Genomic DNA, 17,578 nt, shown 5'->3' with positions numbered 1-17,578 from the left:
GCTGGAGATTAGAGGCAAGATTAGAGTGGTGCTGGAGACGCACAGCAGGTCAGGCAGCATCTGGGGAGCAGGAAAATTGATGTTTTGGGCAAAAGCCCTTCATCAGGAATGAGTCTTGCGTACAGCTCTAACAGTGAACCTCAGTACATGATAGGTGCTGTAAATGCAAGTCGTCAGTGATTCCCCTCTTGGGTTTCAATGTGTAAAGACCATAAGAAATGGGAGTGGAAGTAAGGCCATTCGGCCCATCGAGTCCACTCCACCATTTAATCATGGCTGATTAGTATTTCAATTCCACTTATCCGCATTCTCCCCGTAGCCCCAAATTCCTTGCAAGATCAAGAATTTATCAATCTCTAAAGGGGGGGGGGGGGGGGGGGGTCCCTCTTCATGTAACTTCTTTAATCACTGACTAGGTCAATATTCATTGCCCGTTGCTCATTACCCTCAAACTGAGCGGCTTGCAAGACTATTTCTGAGGCTGATTGAGAATCAACAACATACCGTGAGGCTGTGATGAGGTCTTGACATTACTGAACCCCACGGTGTCAAAAAGCTAATATCATGGTGACCATGTAACCACTGTCAATTGTTAAAACCCATCTGGTTCACTAATATCCTTTAGGGAAGAAATCTACCATCCTTACCAGGTCTGACCTACATGTGACTACATATCAATGCAGTTAACTCTTAACTGCCCTCTGGGCAATTAGGGTTGGGCAGTAAATGCTGGGTTGGCTACATAAAAACGAAAGATGATTTTTTTTGTAACAATTGACAGGACAACTTTTTTTTTATTAATTCACTGGACAAGGACATCACTGGCTGGGCGATTATGCCCCGTCCCTAATTACCCAGAGGGCAGTTGAGAGTTAACCACATTGCTGCGGGTCTGGAGTCACACCAGACCCGGTGAGGATGGCAGTTTCCCTCCCGAAAGGATGTGGCTCGGAGGTGCCAGGGTTGGACGGGGATGGACAAAATCAAAAATCACACGACACCAAGTTAGAGTACAACAGGTCTATTCTTTCGGAAAGCTTGTGATTTCAAATAAACCTATTGGACCATAACCTGGCATCATGTGATTTTCCCTGAAGGGCATTAATGAACCAGGTGCTTTAACAACAATGGTTTCATAGTCATCATTAGAGTCTTAATTGCAGGCTTTTATTGGATTCCAATTTCACCATCTGCCGTGGTAGGACTCAAACCCAGGTGGAGATCATTGCTTGTGTCTCTGGATTAACTGCTCAGCAAACGACCACTAGACCATCGCCCCACCCAATACTGCAGCTCACTGCTTTCGGCAGTCACTTGAGATTGAGTATCATCTGTCATTTGGAACACCTTGGACTGAAAGCATGAGCAACAATACTCCTTTCTGTTTAAAATCGGCCCTTAGAAAATGAATAAGAGACATTCCTGAGTGATGATACAGACGCAATGGTCTCCCTCTGCGTTACATTGTAGTCAAATTCTGATGAGTCAACATGAAGTGGTTGGTGATGTATTAATAACCCTAAATATGGGATCTATTGAACGTGCTGGGAAAGCCTTGTGCGTGTTTATTAATGAGCCTAACAATTACAATTCTGTTCCAATAACAAATGTAATTGCTAAATGGTAACTGAGGGAATTCAAACATTCCCCGACAGTCTGCTTTGTTTAATTTCATTCAATCAGCATCAACCTGAGTGTTCTCTTTCATGTTTCGCATTGCAAAGGGAACCAAGTTCTTGGCAAAAACCTCTTCCAAGGAGATTGTGTTAATCCTTTATGGGAAGTGTGTGCCCGGATTGCTTGTTTGTCTGTGGGAAATCCTGCAAGCGTGCAAATTTAAAGGCGCAATCGTCAAGTGCCAGGCCGGTAGGAATCAGCTGCCAATGACACAAATTGTGCTGCGGGAGGCTTCTACATCAAACAGGCCTTTCACAATGCTGCTGCCATCACTGTGAATTGGGGTGTCTCTCCGAAATGTGACTTGCCCATGGTTTTACTCACCAACTTTTTAAGCATTGACCTCATGCCTTTTCACCTGACAACTCACACTCTTCCACATTCCATTGCCTTGCAGAAGTTAAAATGCTACCACAAATGACTAGAACTTAATTCACTTCACTCTTTTCAGTTCTGAGGAAGGGCCACCGGATCCAAAACGTTAACTCTGATTTCTCTCCACTGACGCTGCCCGACCTGCTGAGCTTTTCCAGAAACTTCTGTTTTTGTTTCTGATTTACGCAATCCTTTCGGTTGTGACTTAACTCTTTGCCTGCTCTTGCACAGTAGACTCTCTCTTCCATTGAGTTAGCCGGGTTTGTCGAGGATAAGATGTCAGCTTGAAGCTAGCTTGTGACCCAGGGGAACGCCAACAGCATGGGTTCAATTCCTGTACTGGCTGATGTGACCATGAAGGGCTCTCCTTCTCATCCTCTCCCCTCACCTGAGGCGAGGTGACCCTCAGGTTAAACCACCACCAGCCATCTGTCTCTAATGAGAAAGCAGCTCCACGGTCTCCTAGGACTTAGATGATTTTATTTAAATTTTAGGCAATGTCTAGGGTTCCATTCAGACCATCATGTTGATCCTTCGCTCTTCGAAGCAGCTCTACATGATTATCCCCTCCTCCTTCCATACCTTTACTTCCCCTTCAAGTCCTCACTGTTTGGCCACATTCTTTAAATACCTTCTTTGACCACACACAAGGCTAAAATCTGGAGATTCTGGCTCAGAGTCAGGAACACTACCCAGCCACCACTTGAAGATCCATCAAAGGTTAAAAAAATGTGGTGAGATCAGGAATTCCCTCCCTAAGGGCATTGTGGGTCCACCTACAGCACATGGACTGCAGTGGTTCAAGAGGGCAGCTCACCCCCACCTTCTCAAGGGGCAACTAGGGACAGGCAGTAGATGCTGACCCAGAAGGTGATGCCCACTGATCCACAAGTGAATGTTTCCAATCATTCTTTATTCTATATTAGTCTAACAAAGTGGCTGCGTCCCTATTGGAACATATTGTCATCAGACAGAGACAGCTGGTTTAACCCAAAGGTCACCATGCCTCAGGTGAGCTGAGAGTTTGAGAAGGAGAGTCCTTTGTGGTCAAGTCCACCAGTGTGGGAATTGAACCCACATTGTTGATATTACTCTGCGTCACAAGTCAGCTACCCAGCCAACTGAGCTAGACAATCCCCAGTGCATCACCTCTGAACTGCTTCCAACCCACCGACATTGAGTCATAGAGTCTTAGAGTGATACAGCATGGAACCAGGCCCTTCAGCCCAAACTGGTCCATGCTGACCATGGTACCCACTCAGCCAGTTCAAATTGCTTGTATTGGGTCCATATCCCTCTAAACCCCTTCCCATCCAGGTACCTATCCAAATATTTTTTAAATGTTGTATTGTACAAGCTTCTGGCAGTCCATTCCATATAAACACCACTCTCTGTGTGAAGAAGTTGCCCCTCAGGTCCTTCTTAAATCTTTCCCCTCTCACCTTAAACCTATGCCCTTGAGTTTTCAATTCCCCATCTCTGGGAAAAAGACTACCTGCATTCACCCCTCGTGATTTTATTTACCTCAATAAGGGCACCCTCTCATTATTCCACGTTCTAAGGAATGAAGTTTTACCCAACCTCTCCCTACAACTCAGGCCGACTAGTCCTGGCAACATCCTTGTAAATCATCTTTGCACTCTTTCCAGTTTAACTATGTTTTTCCTGTAATAGGGTGACATCCTTCTGTACGTAGTGACCAGACCTGTACACAGTACTCCAATACGGCTGTTCAGGAGCCAAATTACAGCTGGAAATACTCATCAAACTGTAATAATCTCTCCAGTGGTACGTGGAAAGTGTTAATCAGGGTGTCACAGGAATGGCTGTACACAGTTCAGTGCCCTGGAGTAACTTGATGAAATATTAAAAGTCACATTATTTTCAGGATTACATGACCCATTCTTTGAAGTGAATTTATGAAGCTAGGAAACTAATCCTCGGAAAAGTTGAAAGGTCATGCCTGTGAACGGGAACCGGTAAGCTGGTGTGCAGAGAGGATTAATTCCACATCAGGGCACAGTTAGTGTTGGCAAGTGAACAGAGTCAATAAAAACTTGTGTTTCCATCAGAGACCTGGGCTGCACGGAGCAAACCTGTATAAGTACAGGTTCGCAGACTCCCGGCCTAACGGCTGACTTTATCGAGCTGGGAAGTCCGTGGATCTTGAATACGTTGGTTATGAGCATATGGACTCCCTTTTTCGTTATTTGAGAAATCTTTTTGTGGTGTTTCTGGCTGCACCTGAGCCCTGTGCTCCTGATGTTTGGGGTAGATCTCCTTGTGGGTCTGCTCCTGGACTTGACCAGACAGTGGGTCATGGAGGGGGGTCATCTCTGCTGACTGCCTGACCCTCTTCCATAGTTATGTTCATGCCTGTGTGTCCCTGGAGAGTGCCCATCAATACTCTCAATGCCAAGAGATGGGCGCTGTGGGGGCGGGGGGGGGGGGGGGGGGCGGTGGGGGTGGGTGGGGGGTGATGTAGTGTTTTAACTCCCCGTTTGCCAGCTCCCTACCCCTCCCTCATCTTCAAGAACTTGCATTGCCTGTAAATAGCTTTGCAAATAAACTATTCCATTGGAAAACACAAGCGATTTACTGCTGGTGCTTAGATGAAATTCCACAGGTGGTTCGGCTATGGGCAAAAAATAAACATTCCGTCATGTGTAAGAATGCTCACTTCTGTATTTAAGCAAAATAAAAACTCTTGTGTTTTCTGCCTGACACTGTCATAACCACACCTGTTCTTCTTTGTCTTAATCTCTACCTCCTTTGTCATCAGAGAGCTCAGGATTTGTTTTCTTTACATTTTCTATTTGAGGCAATATGTCTCAATGTATCCAAACCATCCTCTCTTTGTAGCTAGCCCATTATTCAATTCCTGCTTTCCCCACCAACCTCCTACTCTATAAATCCTGCTGAACCCTATCGGTATCCCAATGAAGTCTGCTCTCCGCACATTAATTTTTCAAACTTTGGGTTGCTGAATGTCATTGTCGTCCATCATCCTGAAGCGTCCGAGTATTGTCACTTAGACATTCCCCCATTGACACTTGATCCACTTGGCCCACTTCATTTCCAAGCACCATTAGACCATAAGAAGTGTATCCTTTGTTGGGCTGGACGTATATCGATGAAGGAAACTCTCCTGCATGCAATCTAGGGACACTTGCCCCTCACTGCCCTGTACACTAGAAATAGCCCAGTTTTTGTTTGGGTCATTGAAGTCTCCCATCATATCAACTCTGCGCTGTTAGCATCGTCCTGTAATCTACTCGATGACTTGTTCTGCTACATCCTTACTAGTTGGTGGTATGTAGACTACACCAAACAGTGCAATTATAGCCTGCACACCCCTTATTTCTAGCCAAATTCATTCTGTCTTTGCACCCTCTGAGACATCCATTTTCCCCCAACACTGCAATGCCTTCTTTCATCAATACTACAACCTCCTCTCCTTTCTATCTGTTCCGAACACCTTGTAACCAGGAATATTTAACCCCCTGAAGTCTTGGTCTTCCTTGAATCAAATCTCTGTTATAGTCACTGTATCAAAATTCCACTGGATATTCTTCACCTGTAACTCTCCTAACTGATTGACTGTGCCCTGTGCATTCACATGCATGCATAGAACCCTGAAGTTGACTTCATTTTTGTCTTCTTTTCTCTGGCTTCACCGAACTTACTTCTCTCTGTGCTAGTGTTTTGTGAAGCCTGGATATCTCCCTTGGTTCCCACACTCCAGTTAGTTGAAAGCTTTCCCAAAGATACAGGTAAAACATCCAGCAAGAAACTCAGTCCCAGCTCTGTCCCGGTCCAAGTCATCTGTGCTCAAGTATCATTTCCCTGAAAACCGCTAAAGGGCCCCTTGCTGACAGATTGAGACTTGGCTTCACTCATGGATGGTTCAGACATCAAATTTGATATTCATTCTCTCAGCCTTGGTCATTAGCGTTTCGCTGCCTGCATAATTGTAACTGGTTCCTTTGTTGTGGAAATTTTTAAATCAGAGCTCCATTATGTAAGTGATTTGTTGTTCTGCCTAATTGGAGTCTCAGTATTCAGCCGACAGCAGTAATTGTTCAATGCAATCGTAGCCCAACAGACAAAACTGGGACAGAACATCACCCCATAAACGAACACACAGAGGACACCAAGCTGTCCCAGTGCCGCACTGTCGGAGGGTCAGTGCTGAGGGAAGGCTGCACTGTAGGAGGGTCAGTGCTGAGGGAGTGCCGCACTGTCGGAGGGTCAGTGCTGAGGGAGGGCTGCACTGTAGGAGGGTCAGTGCTGAGGGAGTGCCGCACTGTCGGAGGGTCAGTGCTGAGGGAGTGCCGCACTGTCGGAGGGTCAGTGCTGAGGGAGTGCGCACTGTTGGAGGGTCAGTGCCGAGGGAGTGCCGCACTGTCGGAGGGTCAGTGCTGAGGAAGTGCCGCACTGTCGGAGGGTCAGTGCCGAGGGAGTGCTGCACTGTCTGAGGGTCAGTGCCGAGGGAGTGCCGCACTGTCGGAGGGTCAGTGCCGAGGGAGTGCCGCACTGTCGGAGGGTCAGTGCCGAGGGAGTGCCGCACTGTCGGAGGGTCAGTGCTGAGGGAGTGCCGCACTGTCAGAGGGTCAGTGCCGAGGGAGTGCTGCACTGTCTGAGGGTCAGTGCCGAGGAAGTGCCGCACTGTCGGAGGGTCAGTGCCGAGGGAGTGCCGCACTGTCGGAGGGTCAGTGCCGCACTGTCGGAGGGTCAGTGCCGAGGGAGTGCCGCACTGTCGGAGGGTCAGTGCCGAGGGAGTGCTGCACTGTCTGAGGGTCAGTGCCGAGGGAGTGCCGCACTGTCGGAGGGTCAGTGCCGAGGGAGTGCCGCACTGTCGGAGGGTCAGTGCTGAGGGAGTGCCGCACTGTCGGAGGGTCAGTGCTGAGGGAGTGCCGCACTGTCAGAGGGTCAGTGCCGAGGGAGTGCTGCACTGTCTGAGGGTCAGTGCCGAGGAAGTGCCGCACTGTCGGAGGGTCAGTGCCGAGGGAGTGCCGCACTGTCGGAGGGTCAGTGCCGAGGGAGTGCCGCACTGTCGGAGGGTCAGTGCCGCACTGTCGGAGGGTTAGTGCCGAGGGAGTGCCGCACTGTCTGAGGGTCAGTGCTGAGGGAGTGCCGCACTGTCGGAGGACAGTGCTGAGGGAGTGCTGCACTGTTGAAGGGTCAGTGCTGAGGGAGCTCCGCACTGTCGGAGGGTCAATGCTGAGGGAGTGCCACACTGTCGGAGGGTAATGCTGAGCGAGTGCCGCACCTTCGAGAGTCAGTGCTGAGGGAGTGCTGCACTGTTGAAGGGTCAGTGTTGAGGGAGCTCCACACTGTCAGAGGGTCAGTGCTGAGGAAGTGCTGCACTGTCGGAGGGTCAATGCTGAGGGAGTGCTGCATTGTCAAAGGGTCAGTGCTGAGGGAGTGCTGCACTGTCAGAGGGTCAAAGCTGAGTGAGTGCCGCACTGTAGGAGGGTCTGTGCTGAGGGAGACCCTCACTGTTGGAGGGTCAGTGCTGAGGGAGTGCCGCACTGTCGGAGGATCAGTGCTGAGGGAGTGTCTCATTGTTGGAGGGTCAGTGCTGAGGAAGTGCCTCGCTGTTAGAGGGTCAGTGCTGATGGAGTGCCGCACTGTCGGAGAGTCAGGCTAAGGGAGTGCTGCACTGTCCGAGGGTCAGTGCTGAGGGAGTGCCGCACTGTCGGAGGGTCAGTGCTGAGGGAGAGCCACACTGTCGGAGGGTCAGTGCTGAGGGAGCGCCGCACTGTCGGAGGGTCAGTGCTGAGGGAGTGCCGCACTGTCGGAGGGTCAGTGCTGTGGGAGTGCTGTACTGTCTCTCAGTGTCTTTAAAAGGTTAGTTTTCTTAAGTTTTTTCAATATTTAATGAAGAAGCATTGTACAAAGCTACAGCACAGAGGGATTTGGGGATTCTCTGCATAAATTGTAATCTACTTTTACATAATTTCACCAGGAAATAGGGAAAACAAATGTACATTTGGACATGTGGAGAATTGCCCAGGTATGTCCTGTACACACAAAGCAGGACAAATCCAACCCAGCCAATTACTGTCCCATCAGTCTACTCTCCATCATCAATAAAGTGATGGGAGGTGTCATCAACAGTGCTATCAAGCAGCACCTGCTCAGCAATAACCTGCTCAGTGACGCCCAGTTTGGGTTCCACCAGGACCACTCAGCTCCTGACCTCATTACAGCCTTGGGTCAAGCTGGACAAAAGAGCTGAATTCCAGAGGGAGGAGGAGAGTGATAGCCCTTGATATCAAGGCTAAATTTGACCGGGTGTGGCATCAAGGAGTCTTGTTAAAACTGGAATCAACGGATATTGGGGGGGAAACTACCTGCTGGTTGGAGGCATACCTGGCACACAGGATTGTTTTGGTTGTGGTTGTTCGAGGTCAGTCATCTCAGTTCCAGGACACCTCTGCAGGAATTCCTCAGGCTTGTGTCCTAGACCCAACCATCTTGAGCTGCTTCATCTGACCTTCCCTCCATCATAATGTCAGAAGGGGGAATGTTCACTAATGTTTGCACAATGTTCAGCACCATTTGCATCTCCTCAGTAGCAGTCCGTATTCAAATGCAGCTGCATCCAGGCTTAGGATGACAAGTGGCAAGTAACATTCGCATTACACAAATGCCAGACAATGACCATTCCCAACAAAAGAGAATCTAACCATCGCCCCTTGTCATTCAATGCTACCTTCACTGAATCTTCCATTGTCAATACCCTGGAGATCAGTGTTGACCAGGAACTTAATTGGACTCCCTATATAAATACAGTGGCACCAACAGCAGGTAAGAGACTAAAAATACTATAACAAATAACTCACCTCCTGACTCCCCAAAGCCTGTCCACCATCTACAAGGCACAAGTCAGGAGTGTGATGGAATACTCCCCACTTGCCCTGGATGGGGGCAGCCCCAACAACACTCAAGACACTTGACACAACCAGGACAAAGCAGCCCACTTGATTGGTCCCACATCCACAAACATCCACTCCCTCCACCACAGTCACTCAGTAGCTGTAGTGTGTACTATCTACAAGATGCACTGCAGAAATTCACCAAAGATCCTCAGGCAGCACCTTCCAAACTCACAACCACTTCCATTTGGAAGGACGAGGGCAGCAGATCCATGGGAACACCACCCCCTGCAAGTTCCCCTCCAAACCCCTCTCCATCCTGACTTGGAAATATATCACTGTTCCTTCAGTGTCGCTGGATCAAAATCCTGGAATTCCCTCCCTAAGAGCATTGTGGGTCTACCTACAGCACATGGACTGCAGCGGTTCAAGAAGGCAGCTCACCCTCACCTTCTCAAAGGGGCAACTAGGGATGGGCAATAAATGTCCAACAATGCCCATGTCCTACATGTGAAAAAGTACCTACTGTCCTGCCAGGGGTATACAGGGCCATTTTATTGGAGTGTGAATGAGTAAATTGCCCCCCGGTCTAAGGAGAAGAGGATTCTGCCTTTAACATGATGTGTATTACTCTATATTGGGAACCAGGTACAAGTTACTCTGATTTGATAGATATTGTTACAGAGACATGGAGCAAGATGCACATGGAATGTTATAATCCTGCAAGATCCTGCGCTGTTTCCCCAGACCTGCCCCCTCCCATATCTGTCAGACATCATCGTACTCACTGGTGCTGAAGACTGTCCTCAGCACCAACCTCCCAAAGCCTTACACCCTTATCTGACCCTTCTCAATGGAGGAGGTGACTTCCTTCCACTCCGATGCCGTGAGTCTTTGGGGAGGGTTCTTCTCCAGTTGGGGTGGTCTTGAGCTAGAGATTCCCACGGGTCCATTGGCAAATTACATCTTTGCAGGAGAGGCTTTGAGGATGCCTGTGAAGAGGGTCTCTGCCCTCCAGGTAACCACTTGCCGTGACAATGTTCAAAATAGAGAGCTTGTTTTGGATGTGTTGGATCAGGCATGGAACCAAGGTGATCCTGCCAGCACAGCTCATTGACCTAATAATGCCTCAATACCAGGGCCACTAGGCCAAGCGAAGACACTGTTCTTGGAGTGTTTATCCTGCCTGAAGCAGGGTTCCCAGCCAAAGACATGGTCGCAGAGACATGGACAATGTATAGCAGATACCTCAAACCACTTCAGCAATATGACCAGTGAAGCCTTCATACAAACCTGCTCACCTATGGGCTTAGCCCATAATGTGTAAACTCCAGAAATTGCTCTCTGATTTATTTATTAACAACTAGCATGGGGGCGGCACGGTGGCTCAGTGGTTAGTACTGCTGCATCGCAGTGCCAAGGACCCAGGTTCGATTCCCACCTTGGATGACTGTTTGTGTGGAGTTTGCACATTTTCCTCATGTCTATGTGGGTTTCCTCCCACAGTGCAAAGATGTGCAGGTCAGGTGAATTGGCCATGTTAAATTGCTCATAGCGTTAGCTGCATTATTCAGGGGTAAATATAGAGTAGGGGAATGGGTCTGGGTGAGTTACTCTTCGAAAGGTCAGTGTGGACTTATTAGGTCAAAGGCCCTGTTTGCACACTGTAGAGAATCTAATCTAATCAAACTGTAAGTACTGATAGCTTCACTGGATTGCTGCTCCAAAACCCAAGCCATAATTCTGCCTTCAGAGGTGGTTTATTTCGCTTGAATTTCTTGGAATGTGGGTGTCATTGTCTGGGCTGCCCGTCCCTAGTTGCCATCGTGAAGTTGGGGGGATTGAGCTGGCTTCTTGAATCTCTGCAGTCCATGTGCTGTAGGTAGACCCACAATGCCCTGAGGGAGGGAATTCCAGGATTTTGACCCAGTGACAGTGAAGGAACGGTGTTATATTTCCAAGTCAGGATGATGAGTGGCTTGGAGGGGAACTTGCAGGGGGTGGTGTTCCCATGTATCTGCTGCCCTTGTCCTTCCAGATGGAAGTGGTCATAGGTTGGAAGTAGATTCATTTACAATTCTAAAGATTACACTTACCTGACCATTAATCTTGATCTTCTGTTCTGTTTTTTCTTTTAGTGTTGAGATACAAGATTCACCAGGACCAAACTACGAAGGTAACTGACCTTGTTGTACAATGTTGTGCACGGGAACCATGAGAACATATCAAAAATAGGAACAGGACGAGGCTGTTCAGCCCTTCAACTCTGCTCGGCCATACTAGATCATCGTTGATTATCTACCACAATGCCATATTTCCCTGCTATCCCATACTCCTTGATGTTTTTAGTTACACAAATCTAACATATTCACATTGAACTCACTCAATGACTGAGTTCCCATAGCCCCAAAGATTTACCACCCTCTCAGTGAGTAAGTTTTTTTCATTTTGATTTATTTATTCATGGGATGTAGGCATTGTTGGATTGCATTTTCCTGGAGCCCTTAGCAAAGGTTAATGACCTGCCTTTTTGAAGAAATGATGATATATTTCGAAGTCAGGATGGTGAGTAGCTTGAAAGGCAATTTGTAGGTTCACTCCCTCCATGATCACTACCTGGTCGCAGCAGTGTATACCATTTACAACATGTGTTTCAGAAATTCACCTAAGATCCTTCGATAGCTTTCTAAACCCATGACCACTTCCATCTCGAAGGATAAGGGCAGCAGAGTGGAAGCAATGGCCTAGTGGTATGATCCCTGGACTGTTGATCCAGTGACCCATGGAAAGTTCTGGAGGCATGAGTTTGAATCCTGCCATGGTGGAATGTGTATTCAATAAAAATCTGGAATTCAGAATCTAAAGATGACTGTACATCAATTGTTGGAAAAACCCATCTGGGTCACTAATGTCCTTCAGGGAAGGAAACTGCCATTTTTACCTGGTCTGGCCTACATGTGACTCCAGAACCACAGCAATGTGATTGACACTTAACTGCCCTCTGGGTAATTAGGAATGGGCAATAAATGCTGGCCTGGCCAGTGACTCTCTCATCCAATGAACTAATTTTTTTCAAATACATGGGAACACCACCCCCTGCAGGTTCCCCTCCAAGCCCCTCACCATCCTGACTTGGAAATATATCGTCGTTCCTTCAGTGGTGCTGGGTCAGAATCCTGGAATTCCCTCCCTAAGGGCATTGTGGGTCTACCCACAGCACATGGACTGCAGCGGTTCAAGAAGGCAGCTCACCCCCACCTTCTCAAGGGGCAACTAGGGACGGGGAATAAATGCTGACCCAGCCAACGACACAAGAATTCACAATACTAAATGAATAAACAAAGATTCTCCCTGCTCCCTGTTTAAAGAAAATTCCCCTAACTTCTGATCTGGATACATTTAGGGACTGTCTTACATTGATAGCACTCATTTTTATCATTTCAATTTTGTTGATAAGTGGAAATATTGATGGAGACATAGAAACTGGGAGCAGGAGTAGGCCATTCAACCCTTCAAGCTTGCTCCACTATTCAATAGGGTCATGGCTGATCGTCCAACTCAATCCCTTGTTCGACTTTCTCCCCAGACCCAATCGATCCCTAAGAATCATATCTAACTCCTTCTTGATTCAATGTTTCGGCCCCAACCACTTCCTGTGGTAGAGAATCCCACAGGCTCCCCACTCCTTGGGATGAAGACATTTTACCTCATCTCAGTCCGAAATGGCCCACCCCGTATCCTTAGACTGTGACCCCCTGGTTCTGGACTCCCCGGTCACTGGGAACATCCTTCCTGTGTTTACCCTGTATAGTCTGGTCAGAATTTTATATTTGGTCATGAGATCGCCCCTCATTCTTCTGAACTCCAGTGAATATAGTCCTAACCAATCCAGTCCCTCTTCCTACATCAGGAATCATATCTGAGATATTACAGTAGTGACCAAGAATCTTCCAACAACTCATCTAATTGAGGATTAATCTTTACTAAAACCAGAGTTCCAAAATACCATGTACTTGTCAAATACCATGACCCTGCTGGGGGGTAAGATTCAGGATCACGGGTGTGTGAGATCCCTCACCTCCACAAATGGAACTGAAAACACCCAAGACATTTAACAGCATTCCATGTGTTCCGAACCATCATCCTTTGACCTTTATTGACATTACTGTCAGATTTACAACCCTCTCAGAGAAGAAATTCCTCCTCATCTCTGTCTAAATTGTCTTATTCTGCGATTACACCCTCTGGTCCTAGACTTTCCCACAAGGGGAAGTAATAATCAATCAAAAAAGAACAACAACATCTCTACTTCCTCGGGAGGCTAAGGAAATTCAGCATGTTTACAAGGATCCTTACCAATTTTTACAAATGCACCAGAGAAAGCATCCTATCTGGATGTATCACAGCTTGGTTTGGCAACTGCTCTGCCCAAGATCACAAAACTACAGAGTTGTGAACACAGCCCAGTCCATCACACAAACCAGCCTCACATCCACTGACTCCATCTACACTTCCCACTGTCTTGGGAAGCTAGCCAACATCATCAAAGGCTCCTCCCACCCTGGTTATACTCTCTCCCACCCTCTTCAATTGGGCAGAAGATACGAAAGATTGAAAACATGTACCAACAGATTCAAAAGCAGTTTCTTCCCCGCTGTTATCAGACTTATGGACAGACCTCTCATATATTACAGCTGATCTTTCTCTGCACCTTCTCTGTAGCTGTAACACTATATCCTGCATTCTGTTCTATTATCCTGACATACATATGTAAGGTATGATTTGTATAGTTAGCACGCAAAATAATACTTTTCACTGTATTTCGGTACATGTGATAATAATAAATCAAAATCAACTCAGTCTTTCCACATCTACCCTGTCAAGTCCCCTAAGAATTTGGTATGTATCAATAAAGTTATGTCTTGTTTTTTGATATTCCGGTGAGTACAGGTCATATTTACTCAACTGCTCCTCATAAGACCGTCCCTTTGGGATCAGCTAAGTGAACTTTCTCTGGACTGTCTCCAATGCCAGTCCTTCGACAAGGAGCAAGACTTTTAAGAATTCATTTATAGCTTCTTGAAAGGTTTGAAGTTTGCATTTTACATTTTCTAATGTATTTGCTGGACTTTGGGTTGCACCAGGCGATCAGACTTCAGCTTTTATTTAAAGCACGCGCACAAAAAAAACCCAAGAATGATGGAGAAACTCAGCAGGTCTGGCGGCATCCGTGGAGAGAGAAACAGAGTTAATATTTTGAGTCCAGTGACCCTTCAGCCATGCCACTTGGTCATTGCCTGTCCCTGATTCTGACCCCTGGGCTGCTCAGCACTCTGATCGCCCTTGATCCGTAAAGTGTGGGCGCAGATGTAGACCATTCAGCCCATCTGCCAGACCTGTGGAGTTTCTCCAGCAATTTCTGTTTGTGTTTGTTTCAGATCTAGATCACCCTCAGTTCTTTCTTTTTCCTCAGCTTTCTTTTGTCTCGCCTCACTCCTCTCTTTTGCTGCCCACCACCCCCAACTCCCCACCCACACACCCCTTACCCCAATGCCCGCCCTCCAAATCCTCCCATTCCCACCCCACCCACCTTCTGCAGGTCTGGATTGGACCCACAGAGATCCAGGAGAAAAGTGTGGAGGCCAAGGCTGACCGAGCGAAGGGTCCGAGCCCCAGGACTGGGCCTAGGCCTGGGACTGGGCCTGCCAGGGATGGGACCTCTCTGAGGAAGCAAAGGAAGGTGGGGAGCCTGCTGCTGAAGAGATTTCTCCAGCCCGCGCCGCTGGGCCCGAGGAGTGAGCGGACGCTGGCGGTGGACGAGGACCACGAGCGGAGGAGGCTGCACGTCGCTGAGTTCTGCAGGAGGTATCAGGTCAGCAGACCCAGGGGTTCCCTTAACAGGCTTGTCTCGCGTGTGTACGTGGAGGACAGGCACAAGCTGCTGTACTGCGAGGTACCCAAGGCTGGGTGCTCCAACTGGAAGAGGGTCCTGATGGTGCTGAATGGCCTGGCCTCCTCCCCGTACAACATCTCCCACCAGTTTGTGCACTACGGGACACACCTCCGTCGCTTGGACAGCTACAGCCTACACAAGAGCTACCAGCTCCTGGGCAGCTTCACCAAAGTGCTGTTCGTGAGGGACCCCATGGAAAGGCTGGTGTCTGCCTTCAGGGATAAGTTCGAGCACCCCAATGTCTACTACCACCCGGTGTTTGGCAAGGCCATCCTCAGGAAGTACAGAGCCAACGCCAGTGCCGAGGCACTGGGCACAGGGGCTGGCGTGACCTTCGGTGAATTTGTTCACTACCTCCTGGACCCACAGAAGCCCGTTGGCATGGACATCCACTGGGAGCCCATCAGCCGGCTCTGCTCGCCCTGCCTCATCGATTACGACTTTATCGGGAAGTTCGAGGATCTGGAGAAGGATGCCAACTACTTCCTGAAGCTGATTGGTGCTCCTGTCGATCTCCAGTTCCCCAGTTTCAAAGACCAGCATTCCAGTGATGAGAGAACCACTTCATTGGTTGTCAAACACTATCTCCTTCAGATACCACCCTTGCAAAGGCAACAACTCTACAACCTTTATTACCTGGACTACCTCATGTTTAACTATTCAAAGCCACGCTTTTGATACATTTGTTGGGGGCCCTGAGAAATGGCAGTAATTTATCAATCAGGAAAGCTTAATATATTCTGTGATGTAGATCTTATTTTGATGTCTCCTGCAGGTGGAATCCTATTTGAACTTGGAGCCTTCAAAGTATTTTCTTACTCTTTCTTTTACTCAGTAGAATAATAGAATGATGGGATTGAAAATGGTGGCCCCCACCCCCAGCTCAGTTCCTTCAAAGACAAATGCGGTGTGCTGTTCATCTAATTGATGAACAGGATAAGGTACATAGGTGGGGTCGAAAGACTGAAATCCTAGCCTCCACTGATGAAGTTATTCCCAGCTGAGGTGCCCACATTTTGCATGAAGCATTCCCGAACTGGGGAAGGGGAGATTTGTTCCGTCAAGGTACCTATGTGTGGGCAGAGCGATGCAGGCTGTGGTGTACTCCACAGTTGAATAGCATCACCTGGCCTCACGGTCAGGAAACCTCTTGCGTCAGGAATGGCTTTCTCAGAGAGAATCTTGGAGGTTGTCATCCCATCCCTGGGGCAAGAGTCTTCAGGGGTGAAAAGGATGTGACGGAGAAAATTGTAAGGGGACTGAAAAGGTAGATGTTTACAGCTAGCAGTCTATGAGGTGATAATTACTCCTAACTCTTTCTTTCCAATCAGGATGATGTGTAACCGAGGGAGAGAATGTTGGATCATCCTAGTGTATCTCTTTTTTTTCACTCTGCACGACCAGCTGAGGGGATTTTGAAATTATTTCCCCAGTTGCCCTTTCTAAAGGTGCTTGGATTTTCCTTCCTTCACTCAGGGGATATTGGTGTCTCTGAAAAGACCTGCAATTACCCTTCCCTAATTGCCCCTTAAACTGGGTGGCTTGCTCAGTCATAAGACATAGAAGTGAAAGTGGGCCATTCAGCCCATCGAATCTGCTCTGCCTTTCAATGAGGTCATGACTGTGGGCCATTGCAGGGGGCAGATAAGAATCAACTACATTGCTGAGTGTCTGCAGCCACATGTAGGCCATGCTGCATAAGGATGGCAGATTTACCTATCTAAAAGGACATTAGTGAGCCAGGGTTCTGAGGAAGGGTCACTCGACATCAGCTCTGGTTTCTCTCCACAGTTGCCACCAGGCTTGCTGAGCTTTCCAGCAACTTCAATTTTTGTTAGTGAACCAGATGGGTTTTTACCACAATTGCAGAGTTACTTGATGGTGGTTAGCTCAGTTCTCTGGACAGCTGGCTTAGAAGGCATTGTAGTGCCAACAGCATAGGTTCAATTCCCGTACCAGCTGTGGGTAGCACAGCAGTCTGACCTTCTCAACCTCTTCCTGAGGCGAAGTGTCCCTTGGGTTAAACCACCACCAGACATCTCTCTCTAATGAGAGAGCAGGCCCAATATTTTGTAGAAGTACGGTGCTGCTCGAGATCAGAGTGAAATTACTGATGCTAACTTTTATTTTTAGCTGATTTAATTTGTTGACATTAGATATCCCCAGCAGTGCTGGGAGTTGAATTCTTGGTCATTAGTCTAATCCTCCAAAGGGCAAATCCACGAGGGTAACCACTACAAACAGTGCCAGTTTAGGATTCCACTGTTCTCTCATTACCAGTTCAACACAGTTGGGCATCAGTTTAACAGTTGCTAGGCGCACAAGTTACGGCAGTTCTGAGAACTGGAAGCTCTTGCATCTCCCCTGGCAACCCCACATTGTTGAGTTAGGTTAAAACCATGACTGCAGATGCTGGAAACCAGATTCTGGATTAGAGTGGTGCTGGAAAAGCACAGCAGTTCAGGCAGCATCCGAGGAGCAGGAAAATCGACATTTCAGGCAAAAGCCCTTCATCAGGAATACAGGATGAAGGGCTTTTGCCCGAAACATCGATTTTCCTGCTCCTCGGATGCTGCCTGAGCTGCTGTGCTTTTCCAGCACCACTCTACTCCAGATTCTTGAGTTAGAGTCAATTGCTAAAACACAACAGGGCACCAACAGACAACAGGAGCCAATCACAAAAGGCACA

General features: G+C 47.9%; 1 protein-coding gene across 5 annotated transcripts in view; it reads left to right on the top strand.

Moving 5' to 3' along the window:
- The window catches only part of LOC140476859 (carbohydrate sulfotransferase 9-like), a 151,920-nt gene extending 134,545 nt beyond the window's left edge, over positions 1 to 17,375 (top strand). For all 5 annotated transcript variants that reach the window (XM_072569730.1, XM_072569726.1, XM_072569729.1 and 2 more), the window contains 2 exons: positions 11,075 to 11,112; positions 14,536 to 17,375. In XM_072569730.1, coding sequence (XP_072425831.1) covers positions 11,075 to 11,112; positions 14,536 to 15,567 — 1,070 coding nt within the window. In that variant the 3' untranslated portion in view covers positions 15,568 to 17,375. The remainder of the gene's footprint in view (positions 1 to 11,074; positions 11,113 to 14,535) is intronic.
- The last annotated feature ends 203 nt before the right edge of the window (positions 17,376 to 17,578 follow it).

The sequence above is a fragment of the Chiloscyllium punctatum genome, chromosome 5, assembly GCF_047496795.1.
Source record: "Chiloscyllium punctatum isolate Juve2018m chromosome 5, sChiPun1.3, whole genome shotgun sequence".
Taxonomy (NCBI): Eukaryota; Metazoa; Chordata; class Chondrichthyes; order Orectolobiformes; family Hemiscylliidae; genus Chiloscyllium; species Chiloscyllium punctatum.
This window is presented reverse-complemented; position numbering and strand designations above follow the sequence as displayed.